Raw genomic sequence first — 24,695 nt, forward strand, 5'->3', positions numbered from 1 at the left:
TGATGGTTTCATAATGTACTAAAAACTACAAAAATACATTGTAAAGGGTGACAAGTATGCTATGTGAATATATTTCAGCAGAACCGGTATTTTTATAAGTAAAATAGAAAAGCCAGTTTGAAACAAAAGAAAAAGAGATCCCTTATAATATGCACTGTATGAAACTCTGTTAAGAATTTTACCATTTCACGGGATATTTTAGGTGAAGAGCTGAGAAATGCAAACAAGGCCAGAGGTGGGCAACTGTGTATGGACAGAGTGTGGAACCATGTGCTGTGGGAAATAATTGGAAAACCTGCTGATGTTGGGCACCTAGACATTGACAGCCCAGAGCCTGCTTGGGATTCTCTCTCTCTGCCCCTGCCCCTACTCATGCATGTTCTCTCTCTCTCTAAGTAAATAAATAAATTTTTAAAAAAATGAAAATACTTTCTCTCCTGACCTTTGTGGTGCTGAGAATTTGGGGGCACATTCACATGACAAAGACCTGAACAGTCATCCCATCTGAGCACATCTGTACTTTGAAATCAAAGAGCCTTATGATAAGTTAAATGAAAAATGCATATTACTGTATAGCATTTGAAGTGGCCTTATATTCTTTGCATAATAATGATCCATTTTTCTATATGTGTACATAGTCTGAAAGGGTATTTGCCAAAATTGCTTTAAGTTGGTGATGTTGTCACTTGCATATTGGAGCTCTTCCACCTGGTAAGCTCCTTCCCACCTGGCCACACTTCACTCCTCCCCTCAGTGCCTCCCACTGAGGCCTGAAAGCTCTAATAAACCTGAAGGCCTTGGTGCCTCCTCTGCTACCCTGAGAACTGCTGGGGGGCAGGCATGGCTCTGTTGTAACCCCAGTGCTCTTTCACAAATTGTGATAATGCCGCCCAGGGCCCAGGTACACCTTCGTGGCCCAAGGGTGGGAGTCTGGGCTTTGGGAATTCGTCACAACCCCCAGACTGACACCTGTGTTCATTCACCCGTGTCTCAAAATATATTTATTCATCTCATTCAAATGCTATGTGTGGACCTTGCCTGGATTCTGATACAAAGGAACCAACTGTGCAGAAAACTTAATGAGACATTGGGGAAATTAGAATGCTGAAAATTTAATAAAATTAAGGAATTAAAGAAATCAATGCGGTAGGAGAAGAGTATGATTCTGCTTAGCAAGACTGTTTACATTTAATTAAAAATTTTTTTTTAATGTTTGTTTATTTTTAAAAGAGAGAGACAGAGTGTGAATGAGGGAGGGCCAGAGAGAGAGGGAGAGAGAATCTGAAACAGGCTTCAAGCTCTGTCAGCACAGAGCCTGAAGCAGGACTCAATCATGGACGGTGAGATCATGACCTGAGCTGGATTTGGAGGCTTAACTGACTGAGCCATCCAGGTGTCCCAAAACTGTTTATATTTTAGAGATAACATACTAAATATTTGATAGATGAAGTGATGCATTGTCTAGGATTTGCTTCACAATAGTTCCAATGTACTGGGGGCAGTAGGTGGGAATACTCAGTGGTTTCTTATGGTTGCACTATCAAAGTAGTACAAACCGATGGCTTACAACAACAGTAAGTACACTTTGAGAGGCCAGAAGTCTAGAGTCAAGATGGCAGCTGGGGGCTGCACTTCCTCCAGAGGCTCTAGTGAGGAATCCTTCCCTGCCTCTTCCACCTTCTGGTAGCTTTTTGCATTCCTTGCTTTTCTTGACTCATGGCCACATCGTCTCCATCTCTGCCGCCATCTTCACACCACCTCACCTTCTGTGTGTCTGTATTTTTTCTTATGTTATAAGGACATGTGTTCCTGGATTTAGGATCCACCTAGATCATCCATGATGGTCTCATCTCAAGTTCCTTAACTTTTTAATGAAATCTGCAAAGACCTCTTCTCCAAATAAGATCACATTCACAGGTTCTCAGGATTTGGACATGGACCTATCTTTTTGGGAGACCTGTATACCACCCATTACAGAGTGTTAATGAAAAAAGGTTTGTTGGCAATTGCTGAAGCAGGGGATGAGTAAGTACATAGAGATTTATTATGCTATTCTTTCTACTTTTGAATTTGCTAGAAATTTCCCATTTAATTATTTTAAAACACTGTATTATTTATTGAGCTCTATGTGCCAATATGTGCCAGATGTTATGCCAGACAACAGGAGCTTGACTGAAAACAAGGTGAAGGCCCTTTTCCAAGAGTTCAAAGTCCATGGAGGAAACTGATATTAAACATACACTGTCAAAATACTGTGAGAAAGGTCATAATTGGGGAAATACAGTAGCTCCAAGAGTATTCCAAACTGAACAAATAGCCAGTGTAAAGGCCCAGAGGGTAGAAGAGCTGACTGGAGTGTGACAGTGAGAAAAAAGCATATGAACTGGATTTCTAGATTAAGCAGACAAAATTCAGGATGTGAGTTAAATGTGAATTTCAGGTAAATAATAACTTTTTATTGTTAGGTATACTCCAAACAACATTTAGGGCATGCTTCTACTGAACAATTATTTATTTTTTGAAAGCTTTTATTTTTGTAATTAAAATCATTTTAAATTCTAGTATCATTAACCTACAGTGCTATATTAGTTTCAGGTGTACAATGTAGTGACTCAACGATTTATACATTGCTCAGTGCTCACCACACTATGCATGCACTTAATGCCAGTATAACTGACACTCACCTCCCCTCTGATCACCATCCATTTGTTCTCTATAGTTGAGTCTGTTTTTTTGTTTTTTTTCTCTTTTTAGTATTGTTTTGTTTCGTTTCTTATATTCCACATATGAGTGAAATCATATGATATTTGTCTTTCTCTGACTGACTTATTTCACATAGCATTATACCCTCTAGATCCATCTCTGTTGTTGCAAATGACAAGATTTCATTTTTTTATGATTAATATTTTACTGTATATATATATATATATATATAAACCACATCTTTGCTTTATTGTTTTATTTTATTTTAAAGAGACAGAGACAGAGAGAGTGTGAGTGGGGAAGAGGGGCAGAGGGAGAAAAGAGACAGACTCTTAAGCAGGCTCCATGCTCAGTGTAAAGCCTGATGCAGGGCTTGATCCCACAGCCCTGGGATCATGACCTGAGCCCAAATCAAGAGTTGGATGCTTGACTAAGCCAGCAGTGCCAACTAAGCCTGCAGTGCCAACTAAGCCAGCAGGTACCCCACACCACATCTTCTTTATCCATTTATCTATCCATGTACATGGGTTGCTACCATATCTTGGTTATTCTGAGTAAGGCTGCAATTAACAATGGAGTGTATATATATATATATATATATATATATATATATACACTCACACACAATTAATGAAAAGATTAATGCAATATATATAAATGCAATTAATTTATATATATTGCATTAATCTTTTCATGTTCCTTGGGTAAATACCCAGCAGTAAAATTACTGGATCATACCGTAATTGTAATTTTAATTTTTGAGGAACTTGTATAGTGTTTTCCACAGGGGCAGCATTATTTTACATTCCCTTTTTTTGCATGTTCCTTGTGCAACAGTGCACAAGGGTTCCTTTCTCTCCACATTCTCACCATCACTTGTTGTTTCTTGTGTTTTTGAATTTAGTGATTCTCACAGGAGTGAGGTGGTATCTCATTGTCGGTTTGATTTGCATTTCCCTGATGATGAGTGATATTGAGCAGGTTTTCATGTGTCTCTTGGCCATCTGGATGTTTTCTTTGGAGAAATGTCTGTTCATATCTTCTGCCCATTTTTAAATTGTATCATTTGTTTTCCGGGTGTTGAATTGTATAAGTTCTTTATGTATTTGGATATTAACCCCTCAGCAGGTATATCGTTTGCAAATATCTTCTCCCATTCAGGAAGTTGCCTTTTTGTTTTGTTGATTGTTTCCATTCTGTGCAAAGCTTTTTACTTTGATTCAGTCCCAATAGTTTATTTTTGCTTTTGTGTCCCTTGCCTTATGAGACATATCTAGAAAAATGTTACTAAGGCTGATGTCAGACAAATTACTGTCTGTACTCTCTTCTAGGATTTTTATGGTTCAGGTCTCACATTTAGCTCTTTAATCGATTGTGATTTCATTTTTCTGTAATGGTGTAAGAAAGTAGTCCAGTTCATTCTTTTGCATGTCACTGTCCAGTTTTCCCAGCACCATTTATGAAGAAACTCTTTTTCCCTGGTGCATATTCTTGCTTCCTTTTTTGAAGATTAATTGACCATATAATCATGAGTTTGTTTCTGGGCTCTGTATTCTATTCCATTGATCTATATGTCTTATTTTTGTGCCAGTACCAAAACAAATAATGTATCATGTGTCTGAAATTCACATTCAATTGTGTGCCTGTATTTCATTTAAAACCCAGTATGAAAAGTATTCCCGAGATCTGCTAGCCTCGTGGTAGAGGCTTTTCATCTGTCTTGGTCCTGATATGCAATTCATGAAAATCTCACTGTAAATTTCTTCCCAAAGCCATATCTCACTGACTGGCAGAGAATCCAATCATTTTGAACTTGTTTAATCTTTTAATTGCCAATCTTGAAAGGGAACATATTAAATAGTTGTTTCATAAGAGGATGACTTGTCATTTCCTGCATATCTAGCATGGGAGCCACGGCCCTGAACCTTGTGGGAGTGACTTTTCTCCCCACTGAACTCTATCCACCCCAGAGAGGAGGAGTTATTGTCAAAGAGCTTAAAAACGCATGAGGGGTTGGCACGCAGCTGCTGAGGCTAGTGGGGGACAGACTTCAGGAGGGTAAGTACCGCTTTTCTAAGTCTTTGGACATTGCCTTCCATCCTCATCTCTAGGTCACCAGAAAACTCGTTAAAAACGTGTCCTTAGCACAAGAAGAAGTCTGTTTTATACTCACATTGTGCTTCTTGGTGTGTTTGGGAGACAGTTCAAAAGGTTTTTTTTTTTTTTATGTTTATTTATTTATTTTTTAAAAATGTTTTATTTATTTCTAGGAGAGAGAGAGAGAGACAGCATGAGCAGGGGAGAGTCAGAGAGAGAGGGAGACACAGACTCTGAAATAGGCTCCAGGCTCTGAGCTGGCAGTCAGCACAGAGCCCGACGAGGGGCTCGAACCCACGAACCGCGAGATCATGACCAGGGAGAAAGTCGGACGCTTAACCGACTAAGCCACCCGGGAGCCCCTTTAATGTTTATTTTTGGAAGAGAGATAGAACACAAGCAAGGGAGGGGCAGAGAGAGAGGGAGATGCAGAATCTGAAACAGGCTCCAGGCTCTGAGCTGTCGGCACAGAGCCTGACACGGCACTCGAACCCACAAACTATGAGATCATGACCTGAGCCACAGTCAGATCCTTAACAGCCTAGGCCACCCAGGCGCCCCAAGCGTTGTTTATTCACTTGCTGTTGGGTACATCTTTCCAGAAATGTAAAAATGAAGAGATTAGAAACCTAGGACTTAAGAATTAGGTAGAAAAACCTGAATGATACTAGGGGAAAAAAAATGATACTATTTCAGCAACCTGAAAATATAACCTGGCAGGAGAGAGTGCAGGTGTTTTGCCAGACTTACTTTCTCTGTGGAAGTATAGTGCCCCCTCTTACATGTCATTTGCCTTCTGTGGTTTCAGGTACCTGTGGTAACTGCAGTCGGAAAATGTTAAATGGAAAATTCCAGAAAGAAAAATATTCATGAGTTATAAACTGCCCATCATTTTATTATGCCATATCACTAGAATTGTTCTATTTTACTATGAGTCATTGTTGTTAATCTGCTGTGCCTAATTTATGAATGAAATTTCATCGTATGTACGTATTTATAGAGCAAGAACATAGCGTTTGGTAGTCTCCTCAGTTTCAGGCATGTTGGAACATTGCCCGTGCAGACACAGAGAACCACTGTAGTCAACACGCAGCAGTTGTGAATTGTGATGCTGTGATACGATGTAGGCTGTGAAAAATCAAAAACTGAGACTTCATATAAGAGAAAAAATTAATCTGAGTGTCAGCAGAACTAGATTCTAAGTCAGTCTCTGCTCCGATTAGCTGGCTGACAAGTCCCCTTCTCTTTCTGGGCCACACATGGCAAGCCTAGAGAAGGGCTGGAGCAGGGTTTCGCAACTTGGTCTTCTTGACACTGGGCTGGCTTATTCCTGTTGCGGGGAGCCATCCTGCTAATTGTCCTTTTGTTGTCATTGTTGCTCAGTTAAAAGTATTTATTGTAGAAATGTACATTTAATTAGTTTTAAAGAATGTACTTGACAATAGTGTTAACATGCATAATTCCTCAAACTTGTGAACTTCACACCTTTAAAATGTCTACGATGATAGTTTATTTACAAGTTTTGCAAGAAGTGGTCACTTCGGCAATACCGTTGACACAGTTAAGATTCTCACGGTTTCTTTCTGTTTCACTCAGTGCTTCTAGAAAGAGCACAGTGCGGGGTTGAGGCTCCACTCTAGTGCCAGTGACAGGCAGCCTGTGGAGCAGAGTAAGTGCCAATGGATAATGGGAGAATTACTGTGTTTTCTCAAAATGGCAATGCGTCCTATTCTGGAAAGACTACATAGGTACAGTTGCTAACTACAATCAACCATAAGATATTTCCAACCAGGGGCGCCTGGGTGGCTTAGTTGGTTAAGAGTCTGACTTTCGCTTAGGTCATGATCTCGCAGTTCGTGGGTTCGAGCCCCGCGTCAGGCTCTGTGCTGACTGCCAGCTCAGAGCCTGGAGCCTGTTTCAGTCTGTGACTCCCTCTCTCTGACCCTCCCCTGCTCACGCTGTCTCTCTCTCTCTCTCCTAGAAATAAATAAAAACATTAAAAAAAAAAGATATTTCCAACCAAGTATCCAATAAATATGTCTGTTAGGATAACACAGTTGATGAAAAATAGGCAGATAAAATGCAGAATGACTTGTAGTAGATAAAAAGCATTCAGAGGCACATGGTCTCATGCCATATCAAAGGCATCTCTGATCTCTACCCAGCTGAAAATGCAACCTTCTCCTTTCTGGTTTTGATGCCCAACAATGTCTCCAGACATTATCAGATGTCTTCCAGGGTGTGGAGAAGCAAAATCACCCCCACATAAGAATCACTGGATTACATGACTTATCAAACTCCCAAACTCAAGAAAACTTGATGGGAAAAGTAGGTAGTCAGGAGAGCACACAATTCATTTCTAAAAGGCACAGAAATTCACCCAGCTAGAACGCATGAGCCATTACAACCAGAAGGTAAGAGTTCACAGTGTGCTGTCCAAAGTGTTAACATTGGTGGGGAAAGACAGGTTTGGATTGGCGAGACTACAGGTTCCGGGACATCACTTTAACAGTCCAGAAGCTGTCCAGGCATAACAGAATCCACGGGAAGAAATATAGCATGTATGGCAGAAGATATTGAAATGGTGTTGAGGAAAAGCACTTTGCAAGATGCTCGAGAGAGCACAGTTGACAAGGATGAGGTGTGATCCTAATTTGCAGAGCAGGAAGACAGGCAAATGGTGGTCAAAGAGGCAAAGGGCATGAACCTGTCATGCTGCCCTGGGAGGCAGGAGCCTTGGCTTTCAGCCTGGCAGCCTTCACCTTGCTCTGAACTGCTTGACTTAGAGAATCATGATTGGGGGTCAGGACCAATTAAACTGGAGTCACCACTGGGCCTTTTGCGTGCTGCCAGTTGTCTCTAAACCCTTCAGGACAGAGACCAAATCAGGTGCCTGTCTTATTCCTGTGGAGCCATCATTTCTTAGTACACAAAACTGATCAATGATGTTAGTTGAGAAAGTTTGGAGGAAAATTTTTGAAAGCAGGATATACGTTCCATGTCACCAGAAACAAAGTGTTGAAGAAGAAGCAGTGAAAGGTCTGTTCCCAGGTAAGGAACAGGATGTTGGGACAGAAGTAATCATTTTCAACAAGAGTTGAGAGTGAGGCCCAGTGCGAGTGCTGTGAGTAGCTGCAGAGAGAAGCAGCGGCAGGAATCCATGCAAAGGAGGCTGGGGCAGGAGAGACTCCAACACACTCGGATCAGGGAGCCAGTGGCATGGGGGATGGGCCAGACATGGAAGACACAAGGGGTGCTCATGGCAGGGGCAGAACCAGAATCTGCTGATGTCTTGATCAGGCAAAACTCTCTGATAACCTTTGCCCCAGTCTTGATCAGGTCTCTGGAAACTTCCTCTTCAGAAGGTAAACAAAGTTGCTTATCAGGGGGAGCCCTTTGATAAAATATTACATGAGGTAAATATCATTTCCTTTAGTAACCTGATCCTTACACCATGGATAAGGCAGTGTGAGGTTTTGAATCACAGCTCTGTGACCTGTAGTTCAAAACACACATAGTATGAGTGCTATTCTTTTCCTTCTGCTGAGTCATAGCACCTCTATTCCCTGTGGTAAGAAAGCACAAGAAACAAAATCTCCAATTACAAGGCAGATGACTTGTGTAAGTACATTTCCAAATGGTTCTTTACTTTCTAAAGATTTGACTTTACTTTCTAAAGATTTGAGTCCCAAATGAAAAATATGGACATTAAAAACATTTTGATATCTAAAATTCAAGTCACACACATGTTTTCAGAGATGTAGTCACTGGGTAAGAGAGGTATATTTTTGTCCCAAAGTCCACAACAAAATTTTGCAAGAGAATCTTAACATTTTGTAAACAGAGCTTGGGATTTGCATAGAAAAGGTAACTGTTCCTCCTTAAGACCTGACTTTGGGACTCCACCTTTTAATGAGTCCTGTGTGTTTCCATTCACACCTCTGATAGCACATCCATTGTTTGAGCCATAGAGTTTCATTGTCTGGTTCCCTGCTTGGTTCACTTCCTGTGCAGACTGGGATGGACTAAGGGTTTTCAAATTCCATTGACCAGACACAAAGTATCTCCTACATTATACTGATTAAATGAGTGTGCATTCATGCACAGCCCCATATACACAAACATCATTGAAGACAAGACCTCATGAAACAAAGTTTGTGTTTTTACATGTAATGCACTCTGATATTTTCTATTTTCCCCTACTTCATTTTAAAAATTGGTAGATTTCACAATCTGTTGAAGGATTCTCATGCATTGTTTTAAAAACACCAGGGTAGAAAATAAAGCCTTTGTCTTTGAGTAATAGTAGATTTGAGTTCTAACTTCACCACTTACTTTGGGCAAGTTACTCAAGAAACCTCAGTAACCCTCAACTTTAAAAGGACACTAATAACAGAATACATCTCAGGTGATTTTTGTAGGATTAATGGAAGATAAATGGGCAAAAATGCCCATTATATAATAGACATTGAAGAAATGTTAGTTCTGTTCCATTGACTGTAATGTTACTACAGTCACATCCCCTTTTCCAGATTGTACAGTTTACTAAGTAGAGGCAGAATGTAGAATTTAAAAGGAAGAAAGAAAGAAAGAAAGAAAGAAAGAAAGAAAGAAAGAAAGAAAGAAAGAAAGAAAGAAAGAAAAAGAAAGAAAGAAAGAAAGAAAGAAAGAAAGAAAAAGAAAGAAAGAAAGAGAAAAGAAAGAAAGAAAAGAAAGAAAGAGAGTTGAAGGAAACTAGCATCCTGTGATCCTGTGTCTACGGAAAGAACCGGGGTCTTTTGAGCTAGAGTTAAGCAAGTGTCAGCCCTAATTTTGTTTTAAACAAAAACAGCATAACAGTCAAGGAGTGGAAGCCTGACTTGTTCCTCATCCCCCTCTTGTCAGAGAAGTCCTCTGGTTTCAGTGCCCCTCACAGGCTCCCTCCCAATTCCAGCACCTGTGTGGATTCCAAGCCTGCCCTCTTTTTAGTCCTAGGTGTGGATTTCCATGTCCATCACTCACTAGAGAATCACTATGGACAAGCCTTTTCACCTCTGAGCCTTGGTTTCATTAACTGAAAAGTGGGTCTGATAACAAGTAGTTCACGGGGCCATTATGAGGACTGAAGATATAATGTATCCAATGGGACTGGTATTGGGTCAGGATCATTAGCAGATTTTCAACAAATACCAATTCTCTAATCGTTCCCCCTCCCCCTAACACCCACACCTGCATCCTTACCACACACACTCACCTATTAGCCTGCAACACAGTGGAGATACAAGCATGGTTTGGGACAATTTCCCAGGACTGGCTAATGATGGGATGAGAATTCGGTCTTGAAAGACATTCTAGTGTCTCTTCTAATTCTTCCACGAAGAAGGCAGGTAATCCTTCAGCATTGTTAGTACTATTTGAGCCACATCAAAAAGTACATTTTTGCTTCTGTGACAGTGTTCATTTGTTCATTCATTTATTTGTTCTTTCATTCATGTTTAGAGAAATCCAGAGACTATCATGGCGGGGAAGCCCAAGCTTCACTACTTTAATGGACGTGGAAGAATGGAGTCCATCCGGTGGCTCCTGGCTTCAGCTGGAGTAGAGGTGAGATCTGAGTTTTGTTATCCTAAGTTGGACCTAACATTGACTCTATCAGAATATGTTTCTCACATAAGCTAGGAGATTCTTTTATTTTTCTAAATGACCTGTCAAGAGTTTTACGTTAAAAAAAATTGTTAGCTATTAAGAGGTGGACAGATTTCACCTAATATATTATTAAATTTCTTCCCATCAAAGAATTTAAGCAAACTCAGAAGCTTAGCATAATGTGTAGGCCTTATTTGGATTTTGATTCAAGAAAACTACAAAATATAATTTTTGACATTTGTGCAATAATTAGAAACATGAACCTTTATCAAATATGAGATGAATTTAAAGAAGCATCCTTGATGTTTTAGGAATGCTAATTCACTGTTTCTGCTTTCCAGTTTGAAGAGAAATTTATAGAAACTCCAGAAGACTTGGATAAGTTAAAAAATGGTAAGACCAGGTATTTAACTGCTCAGATTAGGGGTCAGTTAGATGTCATAAGTTGAGGTTTGAACACCTATGTGTGAGTGTGGTGGGAGCTGGGGGTGGTGGAATGGAAGAGAAGTGACTCCAAGTTGAGGGGCAGGGCTCCTTGGGGAGATCCTCCACCTCATTCAAGGCTAGGAGAGGCTTGAACTCTGAGTATTTGCTGAAGGAACTATCCCCCGTGTCCTGTGAATGCTCTCCCTTTGCATTCTCCAGCTTTTATGCACCCTGAGTGAGCTGGGTCAGTTCAGGATCCCACAGAGCCTGCCCATGCAAGGACTCTCGAACATACGCAGTAGAGTGAAAGGAGTAGAAAATAGTCCAGCAGTTGCGTGTGTCTTTTCTCTGATGGGTTATTGCAAGCTAATATCCTAGCAATATCATAGACTCAGAGAATGATACGGAGTTTAGTTGGATTAGTTGAAAGTCCAGGTAACAGTATGAAGATGGAGATGAAGAACAAAGTTCAAGCACTACTCACATCAGCAGGGTCAGGAAACCAGGGCTTGTTCCGCACACACTTCCAGTGGTAGAACTGGAAGAGCAAGCAAAACACCCTACGTAGAAATCTCCCTTTGCGTTTGCCTTAATGGCATGAACCCTGGAGACTTACTTTGGATGTTTCATTTGAAATGAATGCAGTGTTGGCCCTTTTGTAGCCTCTCTCAACATTTCCTAAAACATCCATAGAAGCAAATCAACTGCAAAAAATACAGGAACCTACCACGTATCTGGATGGGAAATTAAAAGATAAATGAGGGTCATCTGGGTGGCTCAGTTAGTCAACGTCTGACTTTGGCTTGGGTCATGATCTCATGGTTCATGAGTTTGAGCCCCACGTCAGGAACAGCTCTGTACTGACAGCTTGGGACCTGGAGCCTGCTTCAGATTCTGTGTCTCCCTCTCTCTACCCCTCCCCCACTTGTGCTCATCTCTATCTCTCTCTCTCAAAAAAAAACATTAAAAATTTTTCAGAAAAAGATAAATGAAATAATAGGTGAAAAGTAAAGTGCAGACTGAGAACAAAGAGGATTATAGGATGCAAAAACCAAAATACAGATTTGGTGAAATGTTACCAGGCAATAATTTTTGTTTCCTTTTATATCTTCGGTCATGGCAACAAGTGTTTTTCATGTTAAAAGAGTATGATCCATAAAATATGTCACTCTGCTTCTTCTTGTCTTTTTTCAAAAGATGGACATTTGTTGTTCCAGCAAGTGCCAATGGTTGAAATTGATGGAATGAAGATGGTCCAGACCAGAGCCATTCTCAACTACATTGCCACCAAATACAACCTCTATGGGAAAGACATAAAGGAGAGAGCTCTGTACAGTATTTCTTTTATTCTTCCATGAGCAATTAATGTAAAAATTTGGGTTCTTCCTTGGGTGGGCAGGATGTGTCGGGGAGATTGTAGCCAGCAGCAGCACAGGATCTGGTGGTATAGACTGAGGTCCAACACCGCAGAGAGCTATGAGGATGAGGACTTCCCTTTGGAGTGGATTCACCAAAGGGGATTACAGAAAAGGAAGCGGTCCACATATAGAGCACATATGGTGACAGTATTTTGCTAATGCTGATGAACTATAAAGCCAGAAAGATGGTGGAGTCATCACTCTAGACACTCAGGCCTTTTAGGAGCTGATATCGTCCGACAGCTAGAGACAAAGGACAATGTGTCTGAGTGTTCAGCAGATAAGACTGGGGAATAGAAGGATCCAAAGGCACTGAGTCTGAAGTTTCAGAAATTATGAGAATGATGACCAAGAACTTCACTTATCGGCCTATTAAATGGACTGGCCACTTGACAAGGGTTAGCAGAGTGTGGTCCCCAAGATGCCAGGGTTATCACGAATAATTTGATACAGGATTGAAGTAGACAGATTTAGTCAATATAACCATATCTGTGGATTCTTCCCTCTGTGGTGATGGGACCACATGATTGAAATTTAAATCTTAGAAGCAACTGTTTTGAGTTGCTCAAAAGTTAACCATAGAGTTGCCATATTCCAGCAACTCCAACAAACAAGACTAGTGGAAATACATCCATGCTAGAACTTGTACACAGATGTTTATAGCAGTGGTGTTCTTAATGTGGAAACTACACAAATGTGCATCAACTGATGAGTGGTTGGTTAGTCTACTCATCAATGGAATATTGTTTGGCCATGAAAAGGAATGAAGTACCGATGCATGGTACCACATGAATAAGCCTTGCAAACATCACATTATGTGAAAGAAACCAGACACAAAGGTGCATAGTGTATGAATCCATTTGTATGAAATATCCGGAACATTCAAATATATAGAAACAGAAAGTAGTTTAGTGGCTTATAGGGGCTAGAGGAGGAAAGAAATTGGAATGGGTATCAAATCATACAGCATTTCTTTTGGAATTATGAAAATATTCTGTAGTTAGAGTGTGGTGATGGTACAGAATTCTGTGTCTTTACTAAAAATCACTAACTTATACACTTTTGAAGTGTACACCTATGGTATTGAATTGTGTGCTAATAAAGATTTGTTTAAAAAAAACTCTTATGGGAAGCCCAGCTTGGAACAACTGAACCAATTCTTCTGGAATATGTACTGTTTGGAATGTAAAAAGTATTTCACCATTTCGGGGGATATTTTAGGTGAAGGGTTGAGAAAAGCAAACAAGGCCAGAGTTGGGCGATTGTATGTGTAAAAAGTGTGGAGCCATGTGTTGTGGGAAATAATTGGAAAAAATGCTGATGTTGGGCACATAAACAGGCCTGGGTGCTGTAACAGAACAAGGGAGGAAGGGGACATGGTGGAGACGATTGTTCCAGGGACTCTGTCTGGAGATCACTTAGGGGGCAGATCTTAGCCACATGGAGTCACACTCCATTTGTGCACAGAACAAGCCACCACAGAGGTGACAGACCCTAGGCATGTTCCTGGTAGATACTTGCAGGATTCCACTGATTTCTCTGTGACTCTATACAGGTCACCAATGCTCTCTGTCCCTCTATTTGATCATGTGTATAATGATAGTTTTAGACACAACTACCTTGGTGGCTTGTTCTAGGATGAAATGTTCAAATAAAGTAAAACTGAGAGCTGAATGAATGGTATATAAAATGCATTAAATAGAGCGGAATTACTTTGCCACCCCTTGATGTCCCATTCTTGTACATTTTTCAACTCTAAAATCAAGGCAGAAGGCATTTGACAATTTGGTCATTTTGTCTTTCAGGATAGATACATACACAGAAGGTGTGGCAGATTTGAATGAAATGATCCTCCTTTTGCCTCTGTGTCCACCTGATCAGAAAGAGGCCAAGATTGCCCAGGTCAAAGAGAAAATAACAGCTCGTTATCTCCCTGCATTTGAAAAAGTAAGTGGACAGTTGAGCATTTTGGGCACTGCACATAGAAGAAAAGATAGACAGTGGCTAGCATTCCTTGAGCCTTGACCTTTACTTCCAGTGAGCCTTCCTGAATACTAATGCTGCACCCTGACTCTCAGGGCATTTTATAAGAATGGCTGTGAGGAAGCATTGCACCAGTGATACCCAAGTTTTAATTTTCCAGCAAGATGTCATTTACCAGGAGCCAATCTAGAATTCTTTATTTGGCAGACTTCCATGGTCATAGTTAGAGCCTGGGCTGTTGAAGGCTCTGAGAGCCACACTGGAGATAGGAGTAGGTCTTACAGACAGAGCACCATGCAGGGGCTTTGATCCAAGAGGAACACAATGAGAGCAATGCATCAGAAGTTACTGTGGCAACATATGTAGGGAGACATGAGACCAGCTGCCCTTTAGGAGAATGTGGTAGTGTCTTAGGGGTGGAAGGATGAGATGTATCTAGTCAGAGATGAGGGCAATGGGATGGAGAGGAAGAGACAGATGGAGAGATGTTAAGGAAAAAATAATCGACACACTTGAAGGCATGGCTCTCAAACTTTAGAGGACACCCATGAAAACTAAGGAAATAAGACTCCATCACTGTAGATAGTACTTATCTTAGTTAATGTTTCTCCTTGGACATAAGAGAAGAATGTTTCAAGATCTAAACTACCTGAAATCATGATAAATAAAAATTATGGGCCCCCCAAAAAATGATTGTAGGAGATACAGGGGGCCTTACATATAAATGGAGGTGTTAGCATGGACACACCCATCTTAATGAGGCAGTAGATCGTTCTGTTAATCACAGAAAAGAATATAATTCATGGCTTGTGTGTTGGCCCTATTCAAGGTGGGAAGAATTAATAGGAAGCAGAAAACACTCTCTCTCCTGACCTTTTTGGTGTTGAGAGTTTGGGGCACATTCACATAACAAAGACCTGAACTGTCATCCCATTTGAGCACATCTACACTCTGAAATCAAAGAGCCCTATGATAAGTTAAATGAAAAAAGTAGATTGCCATATAGCATTCGAAGTGCTCTTATATTCTTTGCATAGTAATTATCCATATTTCTATGTGTACATAGTCTGAAAGGGTATTTGCTAAATTACCTTAAGCTGGTGGTGCTGTGGGTTTTCTCTTCATGTTATCGTTTGCATATTACTGGAATGTCTTAATAAATTTCATGAATTTTCCCAACATTTTATTAGGAAAAGTTGCATACATCAGAAGAGTTGAAAAGGATACACAGGAGCACAGGTTATAGGGAAACGGAAGCTGGGGCTTCAGCTGAGGAGCAGGGAAAGAACAGGAGAGATCTACTGTCACACTGAGTCAGGGCTCAGTGAAGAGGGTCTGAAGCCAACACCCTATCAGTGAGGGGGCAGAGGTGGGGAGGCTGGGCTGGAGGGAGCTGGGAGGGGCAGAGGAGCCCAGGCTGATGTGATTCCTTAACTCTGCCAGGTGTTAAAGAGCCACGGACAAGACTACCTTGTTGGCAACAGGCTGAGCAGGGCTGACATTCACCTAGTTGAAGTTCTCTACTATGTGGAAGAGCTTGACCCCAGCCTTCTGGCCAACTTCCCTCTGCTGAAGGTAATCTCTCTCATAGCCTTCAGGAGGGAAGGCTTGCATCTCCCCCACTCAGAATCTAACATTTTCATTTGGGTCCCAATGTTGTCCAGGACTTGGCTGTCCCCCCACCTCCAGCATTACCTTCTAGGTGCTTCTTGAGCATGCAGAGAATCTTGTCATGCCAAGAACATCTGAGATGGATGCTTCCCCAAGAAGAACACATTGTCTTTACCATGAGAAGGACCCAAGGCTCAGCATCAATCTCCCCATCCCCATTGCATTATGGCATTTGTCCTTGTGTTCTCTGGGATTTCCCTTATTCACCTATGTCTTTCTCTTTCCTTCCTGTGTCTGTCTGAGCAGGTCTCCCGCCTTCTGATTTCTTCTCTCTGCACCTGCTCCTGAGGGCAGATATGTTTCTCTGGGCAGAGTCTCCCTCTCTCTGTCCCTCTCTCAGTGGTATGACTGGTTTTGACCAGTCTCATGGTTCATCTTCCTACATTTTCTGTTTCACGTCTAGTGTAATTTCCCTACAATTTCATTGTCTGTTTGGAGACTTGATGTGTGTGTATTCTGACAGACACAGTCCTCTTCCCTGTATTGCACAAGACTGGTGAAGCTAGAGGAATTATGTGAGGGGGAGAACAGGGAAGACCTGAAATGAATAGAGCCTGAAACAAAGATGTCTTTGGGGAAAATGGTATCGAGCTGTCTTTTCTTCCGCCGATCTGCATGTCTCACTGGGTGTCTATTTCCCAACCTCACACTGGTGCAGATGGAGGGGACTCAGTTGGTCCTTGTCTAGGAGGGTCTTTGATTCCTGGGCTGGTGCTAACGATGGGGTTAGTCTTTGGCTCCATCTGAGGCTGTGCCCTTGTGCTTTGCAGGCCCTGAAAACCAGAGTCAGCAATCTCCCTACCGTGAAGAAGTTTCTGCAGCCTGGCAGCCAGAGGAAGCCTCCCATCACTGAGAAAAGTTTAGAAGAAGCAAAGAAGATTTTCAGGATTCCGTGAAGCAGGCATGGATGCCCAGCACTTGCATCTGGGATTTCTGACAGTGAAGTGCATTCCCTGATGTAGATCCTGATGATTGTGAGGCTAGTAAAGTTTTCAAAAGTATGTGCTAATTTCATCTACACTGAAGATTTGCAAAGCAATTTATTTTGTTTTTACCAAATATCAAATCATGATCACCTCCTAAGATGTCTCTTGGGCTTAAAAATAAAGGGAGAAAAAATTTAATGGATTATTTGATCTATTAAAAATTTGTCATAAAAGCTATCATATACCTTGTCAAAAAGAGTGAAGTAGAAATTTTCATGTGACTTAATTTTAGTAACACAAAAAATGGTCTTGGTCTTTTTTTCTTTTTATTTGCTGTATTTCTGAGTGCATCCTAAAAGATTCCTCCTCCCTTCACCTCTTCCTTCCTTCCTTCATTCATTCTTTCTTTCTTTCTTTCTTTCTTTCTTTCTTTCTTTCTTTCTTTCTTTCCTTGCTTTCTTTTTTCTCTCTCTCTTTTTGTACAGAACCATTTTCCTTCAGGTAATGAATCTTTTCTCCTGTTCAATTATGGAGCTTTTATTTACTTTATGTTTAATATAGAATATCCTATGTTCCAAGAGCTGGGTTATTAATGATAACCAAACCAGATATAGTCTTTGCCCTATGGGAGGTTACTATAGTGATAGAAACAAAAAAAAAAATAGGTAATTCTAATCCCGAATCATGCATACCTTGTATATCATGTTCTTAGGGCTGTTGTAACAAATGACCACAAATTTAGTGGTTAAAACCATAAAATGTATTCCCTCACAGTTCTGAGCTTCTTTGTGTGAAATGAAGGTATGGGCAGGCCATGCTCTCTCTGAAGGCTTAGGGAAGGATCCTTCCATGCCTCTTCTTAGCTTCTTGTGGCTGCTGGCAGTCTTTGACATTTCTTGGCTTGTAGATGCATAACTCCAGCCTCTGCCTCTGCTGTCACATGGCATACACGTGTGTATGTGTCTATCCAGATTTCCCTCTTCTTATAAGAACACCAGTAATCAAATCTGGGCTCACCCTAATCCAGTATCACCTCATCTTAACTTGACTGCAAATGCAAAGACCCTATTTCCAGACAAAGTCACAATCACAGGTACCCAGGGTTACGACATCAACCAATCCTTTCTGTGGGACACAATTTAATCTATAACCTCATGCTGGGGCACAAGATCATGCTGAGCATGAACCTAACCGGGACACCTTTGCCTGAACCTGTGAGTCCTTCACGATCTATCATGAAGGGCAGTCACAGCTGATGTGAGATCCATCTGAGGAGCCAAGGTGCAGCAGGTAAAGTTGGGGGAGCTTCCATTGGGCAGTAGGGATGGAATCCAGGCAAGAGGTCAGCGGGATCAATAGCTTTGATAGAGAGAGACTGAGTGTGTTGCATTGGAGGAAAGAGAAGTCATTAGGTCTGAGTGTAGCATTACAGCACAAGGTGGGGAGGGGCAATGATGAGGTGAGATCAGGGAGCGAGGCCCAGAGTCTAAGGACTTTGAAGGCCATGGCAAGAAATTTGGATTTTGTTCTGAGGAAAATAGGGAGCCACTGAAGTCACATCATAGGCCCTGCTCTATGAGCCTGATGTACATATAATAAAATCACAGCTTTTCAATATCCATTTTAAGTCACTCAAGCACACATCTTAGAATGGCAGGAACATTCATTCCCGAAAGCAGTCTCTGTTGCAATGGTACACCCAGCAACCTAGGAGCTCCCTCCATTCAAGGAGTCCAGTAGACCTGAGACTGACCAAAACTCCCAGAATCCCTCTGCAGCAGTACCTGTTCTCGGCTGCCTTTCCCGCCACATGGAGTTCCTGTTTTTCCAGATTGCCTGGTCTGAGAAGGTTGGGTCAAAACTGGCCACCATTCATCCACCTGGGCAGCAGCATCCTCTTTCTCTATAGCTTCAGAGGGAAGGAAGTAGAGGTTTCCCTCCCTGCTATCACTCAAGCCTTGGATCCTAAACCGTACATGGAGATATATAGTCCTTTACCCATCCCCTTGGCATGGTGCTGTGCAGGAGAGGCTAGGAAAGAGTGATGTCTAGCCTCAGTTCTCTACTGAGCCTGAAACTTGGGCTCCCTTAAGAAATGCGGCATCTCTGGGGCTGAGCCCAGGGTCCTAGCTCTGACTGGCTATTTTCATAGTGTGAACTTCCCCACAGTTGCATAGGATGGGACAGACATATACACAGGACACATGCCTTGTGTCCTTTATGCCTACCCAGTGTTAGGTCAGTTCAGCCCAAGCAAGATGTGCCAAGCTGTCTTCCTAAGAGGCTCCCAGTTCCCTTTGCATGCACATGCTCTCTGACCAGCCCTGGGCTCCTCAAGGTGTTTATGAGGACTTTGTTATCCATCCTCCCCACAATATATTCTTATACTTTTACTCCAGAACAGAGGTTCTCAACCTCATCACATCTAGCATTTCCAAGTTTCTAACATATTTTATAATCCTTTTTTATTATCTTGAGGTGAACTCCATAACGTTTACCTCATTATGGCTGGTGCACTAAGAGTAAGATAGCATCTCACCTCAAAAAGGGTGGCTGAAGAGAGGTTAGTGAAATGCCTACTTACAAAGCTGGGGTAGCATTAAGATACTTCAAAGGGTGGTGATACACTTGGGGCTAGCCACAAAGGCAGGCCTCTACCTCTTGTCCTCTCGATGGGACAAGGGCAGAGAGCAGTACAGGGACAGAGTCATCTACAGGAAAGGGTCACCTGACAGAGCAGATGGCCTTTAAAGAGGAAGGCACTCACTGGCAACCCAAACTACCCAGGACACAGAGACAATTAGCAAATATCACAAATGACTGGAAATTATCACCGTGATTTCTGACTGGTTTGTACTATTGCTTTACCCATATTTTTGCCATACGTAGTTTAGTTAGACAATAAAAAGAAATATTGTTTTTTAAAAAATGTTTATTTATCTATTTTGAGAGAAAGAGAGCATGAGTGGGGGAGCAGCTGAGAGAAAGAGGGAGAGAGAGAGAATCCCAAGCGGGCTCCATGCTGTCAGTGCAAAGCCTGACACAGAGCTCAGTTTCACAAACTGTGAGATCATGACCTGAGTCGAAATCAAGAGTCAGATGCTTAACTGAGCCACCCTAGAAATAAATATTGTTATTTTTCAGTATATATATTCTGCCTTACATATTAATTCATATTTACTATACAGATGGCAAGTATTTTCAATATCGCTCCTGGGTAATCTGTGACATAAAAGGATAAAGATGTTTGTTACAAAATAATTTACATTTGGTATTTGGCCCTTTATACCACCACCGTCTTCATGGAGAGATTTTATAGATATAATTGAAATTAAAATAGATATTAATTTTTCTGTACTGGGGGAATTGGGTCAAGACTTCAGGTATTTATATATGGTAACTTGCCAATTTTCCAAAATCTTTTTGAAGGACAAATATGTATTAGAAACGTTTTAGATAGTTGCAAATGACATCAGATAAAGGGTTAATATCCAGAATCTAAAAGGAACTCACCAAACTCCACACCCAAAAAACAAACAACCCAGTGAAGAAATGGGCAGAAGAAATGAACAGACACTTCTCCAAAGAGGACATCCAGATGGCCAACAGACACATGAAACGATGCTCAGCATCCCTCCTCATCAGGGAAATACAAATCAAAACCACACTGAGATACCACCTCACACCAGTCAGAGTGGCTAAAATGAGCAAATCAGAGAACTCTAGATGCTGGCGAGGATGTGGAGAAACGGGCACCCTCCTCCACTGTTGGTGGGAATGTAAACTGGTACAGCCCCTCTGGAAAACAGTGTGGAGGTTCCTCAGGAAACTAACAATAGAACACCCCTATGACCCAGCAAGAGCACTGCTAGGAATTTACCCAAGGGATACAGAAATGCTGATGCATAGGAGCACGTGTACCCCAATGTTCATAGCAGCACTCTCCACAACAGCTAAAACATGGAAAGAGCCTAAGTGTCCATCAACGGACGAATGGATCAGAAGATGTGGTTTATCTATACCATGGAATACTACATGGCAATGAGAAACAATGAAATCTGGCCATGTGTAGCAACATGGATGGACCTTGAGGGTGTTATGCTGAGCGAAATAAGTCAGGCAGAGAAGGACAAATATCATATGTTTGCACGTATAGGAGGATTAGGAGGAACTTGACGGAGGAACAAGGGGGAGAAGAAGGGCGGAAATGGTGGGGGAAAGGGAGAGAGGCAAACCATGAGAGACTCTTGAATGCTGACAAAAACTGAGGACTGATGGATGTGGGGGGGAGGGGGGGATGGGCATGGAGGAGGGCACTTGTGGGGATGAGCACTGGGTGTTATGTGGAAACTAATTTGACAATAAACTATTTGTAAAAAAAAAAAAAAAAAAAAAAAAAGAAACGTTTTGGTAACCAGAGCTGGTTGGACGAGGCATCCATGAGTCAGCATAACTAATATTTAAAAAACATTTTTTTTTAGGGGCGCCAGGATGGCTCAGTCGGTTAAGTGTTCAACTTCGGCTCAGGTCGTGATCTCATGGTTCATGAGTTCAAGCCCCGCATTGGGCTCTGTGCTGACAGCTAGCTCAGAGCCTGGAGACTGTTTCGGATTCTGTATCTCCCTCTCTCTTTCTGACCCTCCCCTGTTCATGCTGTCTCTCTCTCTCTCTCTCTCTCTGAGAAATAAATAAAACATTAAACAAAAAATTTTTAAGTTTCTTTATTTTGGAGGAGAGAGAGAGTGCATGAGTGGGATGGGGCAGAGAGAGAAGGGAGAGAGAGAATCTCAAGCAAGGTCCACACTGTCAGCACACAGCCCAATTTGGGACTTAACCTCACAAACTGTGAGATTGTGAGGTTGTGACCTGAGCTGAAACCAAGAGTTGAACACTTAACTGACTGAGTCACCCAGGTTCCCAAAGGTCAGCACCACTTTTATCTGTCTTTGATTTTTTTTAGCTCCTACCTTTCTCTCACAATCTTTGCTTACCACTTTTCTGCACTTAATAGCAATGTTTGAAATATTTGTTCTTTGAAACTTTCAACATAATTGTGACATTCTAAGTCAACAGAAAGTCAACAGGCTGGCCAAGGATACCTAGTAGGAAAAAAATATTTAGACTCTGACCTCAGAAACTGATGAAATCTTCTCAAGGAAGATATTATTCACAGGGAATTATATTTAAATGGTTTTATTTTTATTTTATTTATTAAATATTCACTGAACACCTATTTTGTTCCCTGCAGTTTTCTAGGCACGGAGGATGCCATGGTACATATATAAGGGCATTTTCCTGCTCAGACAATGAATAAATAAACAATCAATGAAAAATTTATTATGGTTAGTGATAAGTGATATTAGGAAAATAAAACAGAGTAAGATGATGAAGAGTTTTTAGGATGGCAATGGAGAAGTGGTTAACTTAAAGTGAGTAATCATTGAAGACTAAGTTCTACATGACAGGAAGAAGCCAGGCATGAGAAGATCCAAGGTAACAGAGTGTTAGCCAGAGGTACCACTGAGGACCAGGTCTTGGTCAAGAACAACTTTGGTATGGGTTTCAGGCAGAGTAGGCAGGCAGATGTTGTGGGAGCATGATGAGGAAGTATTGGAAGATGAGGTCAGAGAGGTAGACATGGTTGTGTCAGTTATCTATTGATGCATAACTACTCAGCCCAAAGTTTAGTGACATAAAGCAACAGACATTTTCTATCTAACACAATTTCTGAGGGTCAGGAGCCTGGGAACATCCTAGGTAGGTGGTTCTGGATCAAGATCTCTCAGGAGGTTATAGTCAAGCCATCAGTGGGGGCTGCCATCATCTGAAAGCTTGACTGAGGATGGGTGATCCATTTGCAAGATGGTTCCCTCACATGGCTGTTGGCAACGGGCCTCAGTCCTTTGTCATGTCTTCTTCTCTGTAGGGGCTGCTTCAGTATCTTCATGATAGATCTGCTAACTTAGAGCAAGCAATCCAAAGGAGAGCAAGGCAGAAACAGCAATGTCCTTTATGACCTATTTTCTGAGGTCACTCTTCTGATGATAGTGACAGACTGGAGACCCACCTAGGATGAGGAAGCAGTTGGAGAGGAAAAGGCAAGCAGAGGGGGAGCCAAGCCAGAAATCTGAGGAGGTAGTGTCTGTGAGGTAGGGGAGAGATGGGGAAGTGTGGCGTCATGAAGGAGAGGAGTGTAAGGACTGGAGAGTGAGCACTGAAGTTGGGGACATGAGTGAACACCATTGACCTTGATGAGAGCAGTGAAGTGTGGGACAGAAAGCTGACCAGAGTGGGTTAAGGAGGGAATTGGAAGTAACAAGTAGAGATAGTACTACTGACCACACTTTTGAGAACTTTTGCTCTAGGAAAAGCCAGATGAATGGGACAGGAGACTTTCTCTGAGATCTAAAAAAAGAAAGGGAATGTTAAGTAGGTTGGGCTCGGTTTCATTTGCCATTGTGGGAAGTCACCTATGAACAGCAAGGCTGTGTACTACGGTGACAGATTCCTAAAGGCACTTGAGTTGTTGGTACCAGAAAGGTCCTGTTGCTCTGGAAAGTGTGCCATCTAGTTCTCAGCCATGGTGTCGGAGTCATGCTAACTTCTTAAGAGTAGGTTGGGCCCCTTTGGTTCAGAGCAATCTGTTTGCTGGAACAGAGAAATTATTTTTTCTTATAAATCTTAAATCTACATTGGAGAACTGCCAAAAGAGAATCTCAACATTTCTGACTGAAAGATTGAGTTGGAAAGTTCTCCACGCTTCCCATCAACACCTTCCAGTTCATTCCTCTTTTATTTCTTACTTCTTCGTCTCTTTACCTTCGTCATCAGACCCCTACTCAGTGTCCTTTTCCATTGTCTATAATCTGTAATAAAGATTGGAGTGATGCTCCCCTCCCACAAGCTGAGTGTCACCCTGCAGCCACCAGCAGCTACGGGAGGGGCATGGAACAGATTCTTCCTTATAACCCTCAGAAGAAACCATCCTTGTCCACACCTTGCTTTCAGACTTCTGGCCTCCAGAGCTGTGTGAGAATAAATTTCTATTGTGTAAGCCACCTAGTTTGTAGTAATTTGTTGCAGTGGCCACAGGAAACAAGATTAGCTACTTTTTGATAAGCAAGAATGAATACACACAACATAGATAAATCTCCAAATAACGATGCTGACTGGAAGAAACCAGAGAAATCAGAGCACCTATTGTATGCTCCTATTTATATGAAATTCTAGAAAACATAAACTGATTTATCATGATAAGAAGCAGATGGCTAGTATGGGGAGGGGCGGGAGGAAGGGACTCCAACAGAGCATCAGACACAATGTGTTTGCATACCGACTGTGGTGAGGCTTTCAGGGGTATATATGTGTGTCAAAACTTATCCAATTGTACACTTAAATTACGGGTAGTTTACCATAGGCCAGCTATGCCCCAAACATGATAATAATACTAATGGAGGCAAACTACCCCCACAAATCTATCCTGTAGATAGTCATTCTGGACCATTCATCTGCTCACCATGCTGCCTTGCCCCTGGCACGTCACCGTATAATTACAAACTGACTGATGTGTCTCCTGTCATAACTTCTTGGTCACCTACATCCCCAACCCTCAAAAAAACCAAAAACCAAAAAACAAAAACCACAACAAACCCTGCAAAACAAATCAAGACAGTCCTTCTTTATCCCCAGCTGGTCTCCCCTTTGGCTATTTCCTTCCCTCTGTCTTCTCATTTCCAAAGCTCCAGGAGTCTACATTCTGGCTATACTTCCTCTTGCCAAAGACCAGAGTCTTGAACTTTGGTTTCATGACCAATGAACTAATCACCATCTTCGTCCTATTAGTTCA

General features: G+C 41.6%; 1 protein-coding gene across 1 annotated transcript; it reads left to right on the forward strand.

Annotated features, from left to right (window-relative positions):
- Positions 1-4,712: 4,712 nt before the first annotated feature.
- On the forward strand, positions 4,713-17,047 carry LOC120224690 (glutathione S-transferase A2). Its single transcript, XM_039222946.1, has 7 exons — positions 4,713-4,761; positions 10,279-10,383; positions 10,767-10,818; positions 12,049-12,181; positions 14,075-14,216; positions 15,696-15,827; positions 16,694-17,047. Exons 2-7 carry the CDS (start codon positions 10,297-10,299, stop codon positions 16,817-16,819), a joined length of 672 nt encoding a protein of 223 aa, XP_039078877.1. The 5' UTR covers positions 4,713-4,761; positions 10,279-10,296; the 3' UTR covers positions 16,820-17,047.
- Positions 17,048-24,695: the final 7,648 nt, after the last annotated feature.

This window comes from Hyaena hyaena, unplaced genomic scaffold (genome assembly GCF_003009895.1).
Source record: "Hyaena hyaena isolate Hyena2069 unplaced genomic scaffold, ASM300989v1 scaffold_1223, whole genome shotgun sequence".
Lineage (NCBI taxonomy): Eukaryota > Metazoa > Chordata > Mammalia > Carnivora > Hyaenidae > Hyaena > Hyaena hyaena.

Bases quoted from the DNA above. Each gene is read 5' to 3' on its own strand.
- LOC120224690 (XM_039222946.1), top strand. From the start codon at position 10,297: ATGGCGGGGAAGCCCAAGCTTCACTACTTTAATGGACGTGGAAGAATG. The intron at 10,384-10,766 runs GTGAGATCTGAG...TCTGCTTTCCAG, and splicing joins TGGCTTCAGCTGGAGTAGAG to TTTGAAGAGAAATTTATAGA. The intron at 12,182-14,074 runs GTACAGTATTTC...TTTGTCTTTCAG, and splicing joins GACATAAAGGAGAGAGCTCT to GATAGATACATACACAGAAG.